Source organism: Muscardinus avellanarius, assembly GCF_963383645.1.
Source record: "Muscardinus avellanarius genome assembly, chromosome: 4".
Lineage (NCBI taxonomy): Eukaryota > Metazoa > Chordata > Mammalia > Rodentia > Gliridae > Muscardinus > Muscardinus avellanarius.
In genome coordinates this window covers 31341707-31357708 of record NC_137789.1, presented here as the reverse complement: position 1 = coordinate 31357708, position 16002 = coordinate 31341707, and the positions used below count along the sequence as shown (strand labels likewise).

The window sequence follows — 16002 nt, the reverse complement described above, 5'->3', positions numbered from 1 at the left end:
TTTAAAACTCTAATTTCAAAATAACTAACACGTAGCAGCTAACCAAATTGAGGTGCTATTTTCTAGATTATCTCACCTGAAGAAGTAATGCCTAAGTACATATAGGTTCAATTATTTCTTCTTCCTAAGGGAGTCATATCCTTTCAAGACGCCAACAGTATGGGCCTATGGGAAGAGAGCTCCTTGAAAAATTGTTTCCTTTTTCTTTTTCAGAGATAAGTTAAATGCTTCGATACAGTATATTTTGGAAGTGACCAACATGTTTCCACAGAGAGGCTCCTTGTATGGTGGGACTGAGATCAGCATAATGGGATTTGGGTTCAGCACAAAACCAACTGAGAATAGTATCCTCTTAGGTAAGCACTGAGTGAGTGAGTGAGTGAGGGAGGGAGTGAGTGAGTGCCGTTACCATACATCCCGCTTAAAGGATGGTGCTGTGGGTCCTAAGCTATAACACAAATACTCCCAATTGTGCATGCTTTACTTTTCTATTGCTATAAAATTTAAGCGTATTTGGTTAAGGGGATAAAGAGAAACTGAATAACTGCTTCTGAACTTTTGATTTTTTTCAATAAATTAATAATGTGTACTGGGCATGGTGGCTCACACCTGTAATCCCAGGATTTGGGAGGTTGAGGCCAGCCCCAGCAACTTAGTGAGATGCCCAACAATTTAGCCAGACCTGTTTTAAAATAAAAATAAAAACAGCTGTGGGTGGGGGGTTGTCGTTCAGAGGTAGATTGTTTCTGGGTTCAATCCTCAGTATATAACAATAATATATGATAATAAATGTATTTATTAATAAATCACTCATTAATTTTAATAAATAATTTAATAATGAATAAGCAATAAGAAAGCAATTGATTTTAATAAATATAATTTAGTATTGATAAATTATTTGTTAAAATTATTATAATTAAATCTATTTATTATTTTAATATACTAATAAATATAATTAATTAATGATGTGTATTTCATATGTACCAAACACTCAAAGAAAGAGATCTCAGTTTGGAAGAATAACCAGTATATGATTACCATCAGAAACAAAGTATCAATATCCTACCCTATGACAGACCTTTTGTAGAGCCTTGACTATTTGCTAATTAATAGCTCATCTCTTCACAAGAAATATTTTTAAAAATTCCAATCTATATTATTTTCAGGTTCTTTCCCATGCAATGTTACAGCATCATCAGAAAATGTCATAAAATGTACTCTTCATTCAACGGGGAATGTATTCAGAATTACCAACAATGGAGAAGATTTAGGTACCAACCAATATTTATGTGTTGTAAACCAAGAAAGCACTTTACCCTGGAATTAATTTGATTTTCTACTTATCCTATACTTCAAATTATTCAGAGAATAAGTGTTGTTATCTCTTTTATAACTTGTCAGTAGCACACGTGTGACATAGGAATTACATAAGGAGGGAATGAATATTACATCTGAGTTGAGAGGTTAGACTTTGCAGCTCCCGTGCGTGGGAACCACCGTTTGGTCTTATTGCAGTACAGGATTCTCTAAATTACTGTAGCTTATTATTGGTCGTGGGTGTCCAAATGCATATTCAAGTTGAAATTATATGTTGTGTCTAATGGTACATTATAACTATACCTAAACATGAGGTTCTTTGTGAGATAGCTGAACATACATATATGTCCATATCCTTCAGAAAATTCTAATTTTTAAAAAATTGATCATGGCTTTTAGAAACGTTCCATGTACTGTTTCACAACAACCAATTATTGAGTCTCCAACTTTGCCTTAACTGTGTCTTGATCATCACTTTTAGAGTTCTATGATTGATTTCTTCCTCATCTCATTCTCTTGCTTTCCATTACTCTGATTTATTTTTGTCAGATGCTTAAATTATGTACATAATAAAATTTGAAAATGTTTGTTATAAAGTTATTTTTACTAGTGACTGTAAAAATATGGTGGTTTTAGCATTAATTATTAAGAAACTTATTCCTTTCCTTTTTTCTTTTAAAATATGACTCGATGCTTGCTCTCAGTACATGGATTGGGTTATGCTTGGTCACCAGCAGTCTTGAATGTATCTGTGGGAGACACAGTGATATGGCGCTGGCAAGCACATCCATTTCTTAGGGGGATAGGATATAGAGTGTTCTCTGTCTCCAGTCCTGGAAGTGTAATTTATGATGGCAAAGGATTTACAAACGGAAGACAAAAATCTTTATCAGGTATTTTTCTACTTTATTGAATTTTGTATTCTGCCTCTTTTCCCTAGATGTAATAAAAAGACATTTTGTTTAGATTTAACTACTTTTACAGAAATAATGCCTGCAAATGCACAAAATGGTTTGCCTGGCATTTTATGTCTATAGTAAAAATGTTATAAATAAGGGTAATCAAATTATTTTGAATATATTTAAATAATTACTGATATCAGAAATGTATTTATTGGTTCTGTGATAATTGACCAATTGACAAATACAGCAAAATATAATGAAAACATGTACATATATATATATATATATATACATATATATGCACACATACATATGCATACCTACATGCACACATATTGTAATCTCACCAATCTGGTAGCAAGTGGTGAACTTCTATTGTTTGGAATCAACTTTAAAATCAGTAATTTTTGTGGGACAGCTTATGTAAACTGTGGCTTTTAGATTGCTTATTTTGTTCTATATACGTAACAACATATTGTTCTTTTGTTATTAATTTTTCATTGCATGTTGAGTTTTTCTTTAAATTTGACAAATTATGTCAGTCTTGTCATGATTCTCTAAAACATTAATGCTGGATCTTGTCTTTCTGGAATGTAATTTCATTCTACAATATAGTTCTTTTATAGCCAGCGAGACATTTTCTTACTATTTCCTGTCGAAATATCAAACGCATGAAAAATAAACTTGTCATCTGCATGTGCATTTAAACGATCATTTCACATTTCTCCTCCCCCTCTCAGAGATGCATTAATTGCTTATATTTATTATGTACAATCTTATTTTATGGCAGGTTCATTTTCTTACCAATTCACTTCACCTGGAATCCATTATTATAGCAGTGGGTATGTTGATGAGGCTCACTCCATTTCCCTCCAAGGAGTCATTAACGTTTCACCAGCTGAAACCAGGCACATCCCCCTGCACCTGTTTGTGGGAGGCAATGAAGCCACGTATACTCCGGGTAAGATGGTTAAAGAGAGAAGCATGGCTCAGGGGGCCCAGGTTTATGTGACCTTTCTGGGATACGAGTCAGATGGCGGAATCTGACCTCCTCCTGTATTTTACTACCATGTGACCTTAAAAAGGTTTGAATAGCCCTGAGGCTAAAATTTCTTCTCTAAAACAAAGATGGTGTTAATGTCTCTTCGCCAGCCTCCCAGAACTCTTGTGGGCTTCAGTTAAAATCTAAGTGAAAGCCGGGTGTGGTGGCCCACGCTTGTAATCCCCGTGCTTGGGAGGCGGAGACAGGAGGATCGCGCAGGTTTGAATAGGTCTGGGAGTGTAGCCCGGAGGTAGAAGGGCTTCCAGGAATCCCAGTACCACCAAAAAAAAAAAAAAAAATCTAAGTGAAATGAAAGAGTTCTGACACTCAGCATGTGTCTGAAAACTCACTGAAATGTTATGTGAGCCAGGTGCAGTGGTGCACACCTATAATCCCAGTGCTGGAGAGGCTGACACAGGAAGATAGCAGATTTGAAGCCAGTACACAGTAACTTAGTGAGATCTGTTCAAAATAAAGAATAAAAAGGACTGGAGGTGTAACTCAGAGGTAGAACCTCCATGGCCTCCATGACCAGTAACACACACACACACACACACACACATACACAATCACACACACACAGATGATGCTATAGCTAGGTTTTCCTCATGGGATCTGGATGTGGACAAATTGAAAAAAATATTATGTTAGATTTCACTCTTTTCTCTTTAGTGTACAGTCTTTATCCAAGTCTTTAATATCTTTGTCCTGCCTGGCACCTCTTGTCATTTAAGAGAAAGAGAGAATTTACCAAAATTTTAAAACTACCTTCATCAAAATCAAGAGTTTGCAATCTGAGATTAGTTCTTTTTTCAAATATTATCCGTGCCTTACAGGCAGTTCTTTTGTCTACAGGAGGACCTGAAGATTTGCACTGGGGAAGCTCTGTAGCGGACTGCCTAGCAACAGGACCCCTGTGTAGCCTGAACAATACCAAGGTTAAAAATTCAAGCAGGTTGCTCTTTGAGCTTTCAAGTTGCATTTCACCATCTATAAGCAGCATCACTCCATCCACCGGAACAGCAAATGAATTGATAACAATTACTGGACATGGCTTCAGTAATCTCACATGTGCTAATAAGGTAAGAATGTAAAGCTCTCCTTTGAACTTCCACCTACTCAATAAAAAAGATATTTTGCCATGACCTTGTAATTTATTTTTACTGATTTTATAAAATATAATTCACACACCATATAATTCATCCCCTTAAAGTATACAATTAATAGTGATAGATTTAATTTTATTTTCATAGAGTTGTGTATCCATGACCATGATCAATTTTAGAACATTTTTTCTCTCCCTCCCTTCCTTCCTTCCTTCCTTTCTTTCCTTCCTTCTTTCTTTCTTCTCTTTTTCTTTCTTTCTCTTTGTCTTTCTTTTCTTTTTTTTCTTTCTTTTTTGTGGTACTGGAGATTGAACCCAGAGGCATTCTATGTCAGATCTACGTCCCCCAGCCCTATTTTTTATTTTTTTATTTTTTGGTACTGGGGTTCCTGGAAGCCCTTATACCTCTGGGCTACACTCCCGGACCTATTTTATATTTTTGAAACAGGGTCTCTTACGCCAGCGCGGCTGGCTTCGAACCTGCGTGATCCTCCTGTCTCTGCCTCCCAAGCAGGGGGATTACAAGCGTGTGCCACCACGCCCAGCAGCCCTATTTTTTTTAAAATAGAATCTCACTAGACTGATGAGAGTCTCTTTACTTGATGAAGCTGTCCTTGAACCTGCAATCCTCCTGTCTCAGCCTCCCAGGTGCTGAAATTATAGTCGTGTGCCACCATGACCAGATAGAACATTTTCATTACTTTAGAAAGAAACCTCCAAACTCTTAGACATCGCCCCCCAGCTGCTCCACCCATCCCAGCCCATGGCAATCAATAATCTACTTTCTGCCCTTATATATTTGCCTATTCTGTACATTTCTTATAAATAAAATTATGTAATATGAAGATCTTGGTGGCTAGCTTTTTTCACTTAACAGGTTTTCAGATTTTATCCATGCAGCACTTTATTTCTTTTTATGGCTGAATAATATTCCATTGCATGTTACCACACTTTATTAATCCAACTATCAGATAAGAGAGGGGCATTTGGGTTGTTTTGGCTTTCATGTTATCATGCATAATGTAGTTATGAACATGCATGTACAATCATAATTTAGTCTTAAAGTTAATTCAAGATATGTCTTAACCAGCTTCCCAAATGAAGTTCATGAATTAAAAAGGTTTTCACAGAATTGGCTTTCTGGAATTATATTTTTTGCTAAGATAAAGTGTAAGTTTATATCAGAACAATATATTGACTTGTTTTGTTTCATTGTCATTTCACTTTCAGGTCACTATTGGTAGTTACCCCTGTGTTGTAGAAGAAAGTAGTGACAGTTCTATTAGATGTCATATAGACCCTCAGAACTCAATGGATGTTGGCATCAGAGAAATTGTCACTTTGATTGTCTACAATGTGGGCACTGCTATCAACACTCTGCCCAATGAACTTGATAGGCGATTTGTGCTTTTGCCAAACATTGACATGGTGTTGCCAAATGTGGGGTCGATCACAGGAATGACAAGAGTGACAATAAAAGGCTCTGGATTCACAGGTTCCTCTGCAGGTGTCGAAGTCTTGATGGGTCATTTCCCATGTAAAGTTCTGACAGTGAATTACACAGCTATTGAATGTGAAACATCCCCTGCTCCCCAGCAGCTTGTATACATACGTCTTCTAATACATGGAGTACCTGCCCAATGTCAGGGAAACTGCAGCTTTTCATATTCAGAAAGTACCACTCCTTACATAACAGGCATCTTCCCAAATTCTATCGAAGGATCTGTAGACGTTCTTATTGAAGGAGAAGGCTTTGGGACTGCTTTGGAGGAAATTGCTGTCTTCATTGGAAGGCAGCAGTTCAGAGCACTAGATGTTAATAACAATAACATCACTGTTCTTCTGACTCCTCTCCCCGCTGGGCTGCACTCTCTTAGTGTCCTGGTGAGAACTAAAGGTCTGGCTCTAGGAAACCTGACTGTCAGCAGCCCTGCGGTAGCATCTGTCTCACCCACATCTGGGAGCATCGGTGGTGGAACTCCCTTGGTGATCACAGGCAATGGCTTCCACCCTGGCAATACCACAGTCACTGTTGGAGAGGACCACTGTCGAATTATTTTTGTCAACTCCAGTGAGATCCAATGCAGCACCCCAGCAGGAAGAGCTGGAGAGACCAGTGTGGCGATCTTTGTTGATGGGACCCCTTACCCACCCTTGCCATTTACATATTCCCTGGAGGATACTCCATTTCTCAGAGGAATTGCCCCAAATAGAGGTACTTCAAAACCTACCTGCCTGTTTATTATTATCTTGCTGTCACATTATCAGTAGTATTTATTCCTGTAGAGTCACCATTAGTATTCAAACATAATTATCAGGATGTATTTTTACACACTCCTACATAACTCATTTAATACATCGGTTCACATTCTGTGTATTCCTTATTTTGGAATTATTTTTTGTACATATTTGGTGTAAAAATTTTAGCCAATTTCCAGTTTCTGCTTAGGAAGAGTATTCCCACTGACTTGACCCACATTTGAAATGAGAGAACAAATAATAGGTAAGTATCTATGGAGCAAAATGGGTAATTTATGTAATTAATATTGATATGTCACAACTGTTAAAATTCCCAACGAATTGATCTTCCTAACACTGAGAATTTTTCAGAGTCTCTTAAGTCCATAAAACTTCAACTGGTCATTGTTAGTACAAGGATTCTTTTGAAGGAGATAATTGGCACATTCAGATGAAGAAAATGTTGTAAAAGAAGAGCTACTTAATCATTTATCATGACATGTTTTTCTAAGCTGACAATAGAACAAGGTGTCTTCTCAGTCCTTTCTCACTATGCCATGCTGCTTTTGAACATCTGGACGCTGTTGTAATGCTTATCACCTATGTGATGAATTCCTCAGAGGCAGCTGCAGTGTAACGGTTAAAGCACAGCTTTGCTATCAGGTTCAAATCTTGGTTCTACTTCCTAATGATGAAATTTTGGGCAAGGTTTCCTTTTTTGTAAATTATCAATGTCCTAGCCGAGTGTGGTGGCACACGCTTGTAATCCCAGCATTCGAGAGTCTGAGACAGGGGAATCTTGGTTTCAGAACAGCCTCAGCTACTTAGTGAGGTTCTCTGCAATTCGTTGAGACCTTGTTTCAAAATAAAGAATAAAAAATAGGGCTGGGGGTATAGCTCAGAGGTAGAATGCCCCTGGGTTCCATCCCTAGTATCACAAAAAAAAAAAATAGGAGTAAATACCAGTTTTTTATACATGCAGGCATCTATCTTATAAAAATTATATCGTTTTATTCATGAAATTTATTTTAAATTTAAATCAATTTATTTGAATCAATTTATTCATGAAATGTACTTATAATAGTACATTTGATAAAATTCATTTACCTTGTAAAAGGTAATGTTTTTGGTCTACATCACTGAGAAATGTACTAGGTTTGATATAAATGTATCAGGTAAGATAAAGTCTCTGCATTCAAGTGTACTATTAAATTTTTCTTTAATACATCACGCCTGTTCCTTTAGAAGCAAATGCTAACAATAGAAGAAATAACATGTCTCTATATTTGTAGTCATTGCAAATAATGATTTTTGTTCCTTATTCAATGAACCATCTTTCTTCCCATCTCTCTCTTTGAATTTCTCATTTGAAATAGTGTATATGAAGTATAAGGGACTTGTAGACAAGTGAAATCTAAGCTCTTTTATTTACTGGAGAGACAGCAATAGATGGCACTAAAACTACACTGTTCTGTTTGAAAGGTGAAATGTCAAGCAAAATCTTAAATTTAAGACACATAAAATACTTTTAGCAACTATTCCTAAAGTGAAATATATAATTAATTTTCATAATCTTTATAATACTGATTATTTTTATGATAGTGATTATTTTAATTTTTGATAATCCTCACTATGGTCAATTATGTGGTAATATGGATATTCTTGAGTTGAAATTAAACTCCTATTTAGCTCAGCATTTGTAACAAGTTGCAGAGATTATTTATTATTCATTTAAAATTTAAGTAAATGTGTATTCATCTAGATGGCCTAAGAAAACTTCCATATGTTCAACACCGTCAATATACATTCATCAAAAGAAAGAAGCAAAGAAACAAATAGATTGAAATTCTTTGTTCTGTGTACATTCATTCAAGGCCTTAACATCAGCATTTACCTACAAGTTTTCAAATTAATTGCCTTTTTCTGAACTTACTATCGTATACCTAATTATTTACATATCATAGTTAGTATCAAGTCTTAGCTGTTAAAATATTTGAGTTAATAAAAATATAGTTTATTCTCAAAAAGAGTTTCTAATATTGGGGGTAAGGGAGGAAGTACCAAGAATAAAAAATAGTGAGCCTCATCCTTAAAATATACTCCAATCCACCATGTCTGCTCAGACATTCATACTTTCTAACTCTAGGTCTTCCCTCTGTTCCCCTCCTCTCCTCATTGCTAGTTTGAATTAGTAACTTAAAATTTAGTAGAATGAACAAAAGGGCTGGGCAATAATAAACACTGAGATAAGTTACTTATCTCAGTTAATATACAAGAGACTGCCATGCATGTTACAGACAAAATGTATGTGACATGGCATTTATGGTAATCTTTATATGAGTTTTAAAGCACTGGATATAATTTTATTTACAGAAGTATAAAGAGGTATGGCTTTTAATGCATGCATACGTATTCGAATTTAGATATATGTTTATATGGTTTACTTTATTTAAGGTCCACCAGGAACTGAAATTGAGATCACTGGCTCTAACTTTGGTACTGAAAGATCGGAAATTTCAGTGATGATAAATGACATTCCATGTAATGTAACCGTGGTCAGTGACAGTGTGCTGCAGTGCCTTGTGGGAGACCAAGCTGGTGGCACTTTCCCAGTGAGGATGCGTCATAAGACCAAGGGCTCCGCCGTGTCCACTGCTGTGTTTGAGTACCCTCTTCTAATTCACAGCATTCATCCACGTCAAGGTATTCATGCATGTGTGGGAGATGTATACTGTTTTAGGAAACACATCCATTCAGAAAAAAAAAAACACATATTCTTTGAACACTGCTAAAATGTGTGCTTCCTATGGCACATTAAGATATTTTCCTTCACTCATCAAACAAATGCACATGCAATAATCTTAATCACTCTAAAATATCAGGCTAATGCCTTAAATATCTCTTAGTACTAACTAGTTCATTTATCATTTAGTCCTATTTAAAAGGCTATATATGGAATTTTAAAAAATAGTGTTTAGCCATCACTGACATGTATTTATTTCCAGAAAATTGTGTTGTTTTTGTGTGTGTAGAAGGGAGTATTGTAGTACTGGGGGTTGAACTCAGGGGCATTTTATCTCTACACTACACCTCCAGCTCTTTTATTTTTTTGTTTTGTTTTGTTTTGTTTCAAAACAGGGTCTCTCTACATTGCTGACAGTTTCATTAATTTCTGAGGCTAGCCTTGAACCTGTGATCTTCCTGTCTAAACCTCCCAAGTACTGGGATCACGGGCATGTTCCACCACATCTGGCAAAAAAAATATATTTTCTTTTCTTTTTGTTTTTTTCTGGAATGAAGGATTAAACTCAGGGACATCTTATCTGTAAGCTACATGCCCAGCCCTATATATATTTTTTTCTTTTAAACAGGGTCTAAGTTGCTGAGGCTGGCTGTAAACCTACAATTCTCCTGTTGTCTCTCAAGTACCGGGATTATAAGTGTGTGCCACCATACCAAGCAAATAGTATTTTTTCTAGTTGAAAGTTCTGTTACTGGTTAAAATCCGTAAGAAAGTATAACCAGTATACTCAACTAAAATTGTAACATTATGCTTATGTTTTAACTACTTAGAAATTTTTTGTTACATCTTCTTTTTAAATAAAATTGTAGTTTCTAGAAATAGTTTATAGCAATTACCAGGTATAGTATTTACTCAGTGAAAATTTTAAAACATTAAAATCAAAAGATATTGTTTTATTAGTATAATAAATTCAGATCTAAAAAACTTATTATTTAATAATAAAAGGGGTTATTTAAAGAGAAGCATTTTATTAGAATACAAAGATGTGGTATAAGAGGACCACAAGAGATAGTTTAATGTCTTCGGGTAGCTTTTTATTTATTTCTTAAGTTTTCTGCTGGTGCATTGTACTCATACATCTTGATGGCATTCGGGTGATAGAGGTACACGTGAACACAGCACTCATTGAGTCTTTCCCCAGTTCCCACCACACCCCTTCTTTCTTTCCACATTATTATCTTTAGCAGAACAATTGGCTTATAAAAGTTTATGTACGTCACATCCATTGAGGTGTCCTCCTCCTATCTCCTTCAGTTAGGACCTGAGGAAATTTTTCATTTAACTTGTATTGTATGGTTTTTAAATAAAGTTAAGCAAGTAGGCACACTGACGGTTTCCTTTTAATTCATTTTATTTCCCCCTTGTATTTGCCTTCACGAGGGAGCTTCGGTGGTGGCCAAATCATGACTGTGACAGGCACTGGCTTCAATCCACACAGCTCAACTGTATTGGTCTGTGGCTCAGGATGTGCAGTTGACAATCGACAATCTAATTACACAACACTGTTATGTGAGATTCCACCTAATAATGGTAAGTCGTGAGAAAAAATGCAGACTTTGAGAAATGGTTAATTTTTAAAAAGATCACAGTCTAAATTTCTTTCTTCAGTTTCATAGCTTCTTTGTAAATAATTCAATCATTTTTATGATTATCCTGGTCTTAAGCAATTTATTCCAAGCTTTGCTTTCTCAGTTTACAAATCTTGAAAGATTTTCAGTTTATGACATAAAGTAGGAGTACTTAGTTTCTTGAGTGTGCCAAACAGAGAAAATATCTTTAGTTCTTAGGAGTGTCTTAGGTTTCCCTTAAAAATAGAATAGTGTGATGGTTTTAAGTGTAAACCTGATTGCAAAGATTCAAACCCTAGCTTTGTGTCTTTGGGCAAGAAATTTAACCTTTTTGTGCCTTATTTTCTTCATCTATAACATGATATTTAATCACAGTAATGTACTTTGTAGGATTATTGTGAGGTTCATGCATGAAAAGTGAATTAAATGCTATCTAGAACATGATATGTGATTTGCTATTATTGCTTTTATTTGCATATATTAATGAGAACCTGATTTAAGAAGTCCCTGGATCTCAATTTTGCCACTTACTGTGAAACCTTAGTGAAGTAACTAAACTCTTCTCTGCTTCCGTTTCTATATTAAATGGAGAAATTATCAACCCTAATTTCATGGGTTATTGTGGAGTTTAAAAATCTTGTAATTTATACAATTAATTTGTGTGTGTGTGTGTGTGTGTGTGTGTGCACACGCACATGTATTGTGCTGGGGATTAAACCCAGGATGATTCTACATCTGATCTACACTCCCAGCCCTTTTTATTTGAAAACAGAGTCTTGCTAAGTGGAGAGCTCTGCTAAATTGCCAAAGCCAATTTGGGGTCTGCATTTCTCCTGTCTCAGCCTCCCAGTACTGGGATCACAGGCATGCACCACCACACCAGGCAAATGCAATTAATTTTTTAGTTATTATTTCATAAACTTTGAGAAGGTACTTACACAATGAGGCTATTCTAGATGCATAAAGAATATGTTTTAGGGCAAACTTTTAAGAAGTAGCAGAATTTGATGAAGCTTTTCTGAATACTTTTTGCTTCCTTGACATTTTAAACAAGGAATATTGAAGAAATTGTAACCTTTTTACAACCAGGCTGCTTTTTTTTTTATCATTTCAGCCCTGGAGTTTGCATCCTGATAGAGTGTGCAGCAATGCTGTTGAGATTTGGCGAGATTTCTAGGCTGCTTTTTTTAACTCTTGGGTTTCTGTAGTCTCCTGTCCCCTATCTTGCCTTCAGAGTCACTCCTCACTAGTGTCAGTGTATTGATTTAACAATTCCTCCTCACTTGCCATGTTGAACCCTTCCTTTAGGGTTAGAAAACTAAGCAGGCATGTCCATAAAATTGTGGACAGTAAGAGGTTCCAAGGGAGACCATGCACAATATCCCTGCTGATAATGTGCATGGTCTGTGGAATGTTTTTGCTATTGCTAGTGAGTTTAATTTTTTCCCCTGCTGCCTAAGTATATTAGAATGTGATCATAGGAAGAAAGGGTGATGTTATTGAAAATAAAATAAATGATTAAGGGCCCGATGGCAGAACCATGCTCAGTTTGACCCTCTTGTCCTAGGCAGTGAACCTGACCAGGCCTGTGAAGTGAGTGTGGTCAATGGGAAAGAAGAGTCACAGTCCACGACCCTATTTACATACACACTGTCCCTGACTCCACTCATTACTGACCTATCTCCCAGGAGAGGCGGGACAGCAGGGGGCACCAGGCTTACGGTCTCAGGATCCGGATTCAGGTACAGTGCGTGCACACACACACCACACACACGTGCACACGGAGGCATGTCTCCAGACTCTAGCAGCTGTGCTTTCTCTGCTGCTTAAATATAGCGGCAGAATGTGCACCTTTCTACTCACAGGTCACACTCGAGGCACAAAATCGCACAGATATTTAGCAAACATTTATTGAGTACTTCCTCCATCCCAGCCACTTTCCTACTGTCAGAAACTTTCTGCTTTATCTTAAAAGATGTCTTTTATCCAATAGAGTTTTGTAAATGTGATAAAAATTTTGAGTAGACAAAATGATACTTGAAGTTTCTTACAAAGGCACTTATTTGGATACCAACAAAGAATCTCTCACTAATTTGAACCCAGACTCTTCTTCCTATAATACTGAAGGCTTACTAGCTAGTGCAGTTGCAATTCCTGACCTCTTCATCTCCTTACCCAACAAATATTTCAAAGTCTTAATAGTGAAAAAAAGAAGTGTTGATCTGTACTCTCATAGGACGAAATCATTACTTTCACAATAACACATATGAATAAAGGGATTTGACAATATGATGTAGAAATTTGAGAAAAATATTTATGTTGTATTTTTCATTTTTTAATTACAGCAAACATACACAGGATGTTCGTATCACTATAGCTGAAGCTGAATGTGATGTTGAGTATTCCAACCAGACACACATCGTCTGCATGACCAAAGCCCATACTCCTTCTGGGTGGGCTCCAGTTCAAGTCAACATCAGGGACATCGGCCTGGCCAAGGGGGTAACAATGCTCTGAGTACACTAGTCTCAGCCATATAAAAACTAGCATTACGGAAGGTGGGCTCATTGGTAATGGATGTTTTACCATAATATCTACAGAAGTTAACTGAACTGTGGCCATAACAGATGTAAATTTATGTTGTTTATTACTAACATTTTTATTATTTTAGTTTTTAATTATTCTGTAGAGTAATAAGCAATGGGCTATTTGTTATCATGAAATAAGCTAAGAGAGAGCCATCACATATTTAAAGCTATATATTAATAATAAAATGAGCAATTAGATTTCTTTCTTTGAGAAATTGAAAAAAGTCTGATAAATCTTCCAAATGTTAAAGTCTTTCATGCTCTGTTCCAGGGAAATGCCAACTTCCTGTATGTCGATGTTTGGTCCTCCAGCTTCTCATGGGGAGGAAAATCCCCTCCAGAGGAAGGATCACTTGCTGTCATTACAAAAGGACAGATCATTTTACTGGATCAAAGTACCCCTATTCTGAAAATGTTGCTTATTCAGGGTAAATTTCAGGAAAAAAAAATCTGTATATTAGGCTCTACCTATGGACTCTTTTCCTATGAAGTTAATTTAATCAAGTTTCATCGAATTATGTATTTAATATATAGTGTAATGTTGTTTTCTAAATTAGGCACCATAATCTATTTGCGGTTATATTATTTAGTGTGTTGCAAGCAGTATTCTTTTAACAAGATAGAATAGAAAATATCAGAGTTATTGGATACACACGGTTGTGTCTTTTAGTTAGTGTTTCATGACTCTTACGTTTCAGTAACAGCAGGGAAAAGGTTGAGCATGCCCATGTACTTCTATTTAATTGATTACTACAGTAAATAACATTTCCCTCTTCAGAAGCACCAATATGGTGGATCCCAGGAGTTACAGAATTATAGCAAAGTGTTAAAGTCTATCCTAAATGACACCCTGTCTCCTTTGGAAGCCAGAAAATCACCTTTCCTATGAACCTGCTTTCAAGTTACCTGGGATTCTCTCTGTTCCTTGAATTCTCTCCCAACAACAAAAATCAACAAAAACAAAAAATCCTACAATTCTCTTCCTAGTAGAAATAACCACAAATATTACAATTACATAAAAAGTAAGATTAAGTAATAAGAGTAAAGTGCTTGTGGTTTTAGTACATAAATTTTGCCTTAACAATTTTAGCCGCTCAAAGAATTTTGTAATTATACTATTTTAGACTTCTAAATAATTCTGTAATAATAATTATGTAAGTTATTAAAATATGTAAAGTTATTATGTAAAGTTATTAGTCTTTAGACAAGTAAAGTTTTACTGTCTACAAATCTACATCAATCTCATAAAAATGCAACTCTGGATATTCTTAGTAAAGCTAATCAAGCTAGAATTACTGCTAGTACATATTAGTGGCTAAAATTCAGAGCTAATGTTAGCTTTATAATGTTTTCTATAAACATGCTTTTTCATTTTGTTTTATATATATATATATATATATATATATATATATATATATATGTTTGGTGGTACTGGGGTTCTTGGAAGCCCCCCTCTACCTCCGGGCTACACTTCCAGACCTATTTTTATATTTTTACTTGGAAACAGGGTCTCTTAAGCCAGCGAGGCTGGCTTTGAACCTGTGCGATCCTCCTGTCTCTGCCTCCCAAGCGCGGGGATTATAAGCATGCGCCACCATGCCTGGCACCTATTCTTATTTTATATTTCAAAATCCTCTATTTGTAGAATTCATTTGTGTAAGAGCACTATTTAATAGCATTTTAAAAAAGCAAATTGTTAAGGGAAAATAATCTGCCCTAGAATTTGTTTTTCTATTTTATTTGAAGTTTTTATACTTTTATGTTACCAAAGAGTGGAAGCAAAGTGACATGCATAGAGATCACAGTCCAGGGATGAGAAATTAAATTTTAATTTATAATTTAGTAGGTAACTTTGAATGATACTTTTTTTATGTTTAAAAATCTTATGCTTCATAGGTGGAACTCTAATATTTGATGAGGCTGACATTGAACTTCAGGCAGAAAACATTCTAATTACAGATGGAGGCCTTCTTCAGGTATGCAAGAGAATATGACATATGATCATTGTTAATCTCTTTTTTTAAAAAAATGTGTAAAATGGAGAGCTAATTATGCTAATGCCACCTAAGCTTGTCTTTTTAAATTTTGTTTCTTTTTTTGTGTGGCACTGGGGATGAAACCCAGGGCCATTCTACCTCCGAGCTACAATACCAGCCCTATTTTTTATTCTTTATTTTGAAACAGGTTCTCACTTAGTTGCAAAGGGTCTCACTAAGTAGCTGAGCCTGTCCAGGAACCTCGATCTTTCTGTCTCAGCCTCCCAGAATGCTGGGATTATAAGCATACGCCACCACGCTCAGCTTAGTTTTCTTATATTAGTATAAAAATTTACTTTTGCATGATCAGAATTGTGGATTTTAAAGCCAGTGCAGTGGCACACACCTGTAATTTTAGGAGTTGGGAGGCTGAGGCAGGAAGATGACAAGTTCAAAGCCAGCA

The 16002-nt window shown here is 35.9% G+C and overlaps 1 protein-coding gene across 1 annotated transcript in view; it reads left to right on the top strand.

The window, feature by feature from the left end:
* The window catches only part of PKHD1L1 (PKHD1 like 1), a gene marked incomplete at both ends in the record, with an annotated part of 159996 nt that overhangs the window by 68555 nt on the left and 75439 nt on the right, over positions 1-16002 (top strand). Inside the window, 12 exon segments of the mRNA XM_080694743.1 lie at positions 214-356; positions 1167-1271; positions 2022-2210; positions 3010-3180; positions 4117-4343; positions 5597-6581; positions 9059-9307; positions 10788-10937; positions 12543-12717; positions 13321-13477; positions 13835-13991; positions 15460-15539. Coding sequence (XP_080550869.1) covers positions 214-356; positions 1167-1271; positions 2022-2210; positions 3010-3180; positions 4117-4343; positions 5597-6581; positions 9059-9307; positions 10788-10937; positions 12543-12717; positions 13321-13477; positions 13835-13991; positions 15460-15539 — 2788 coding nt within the window.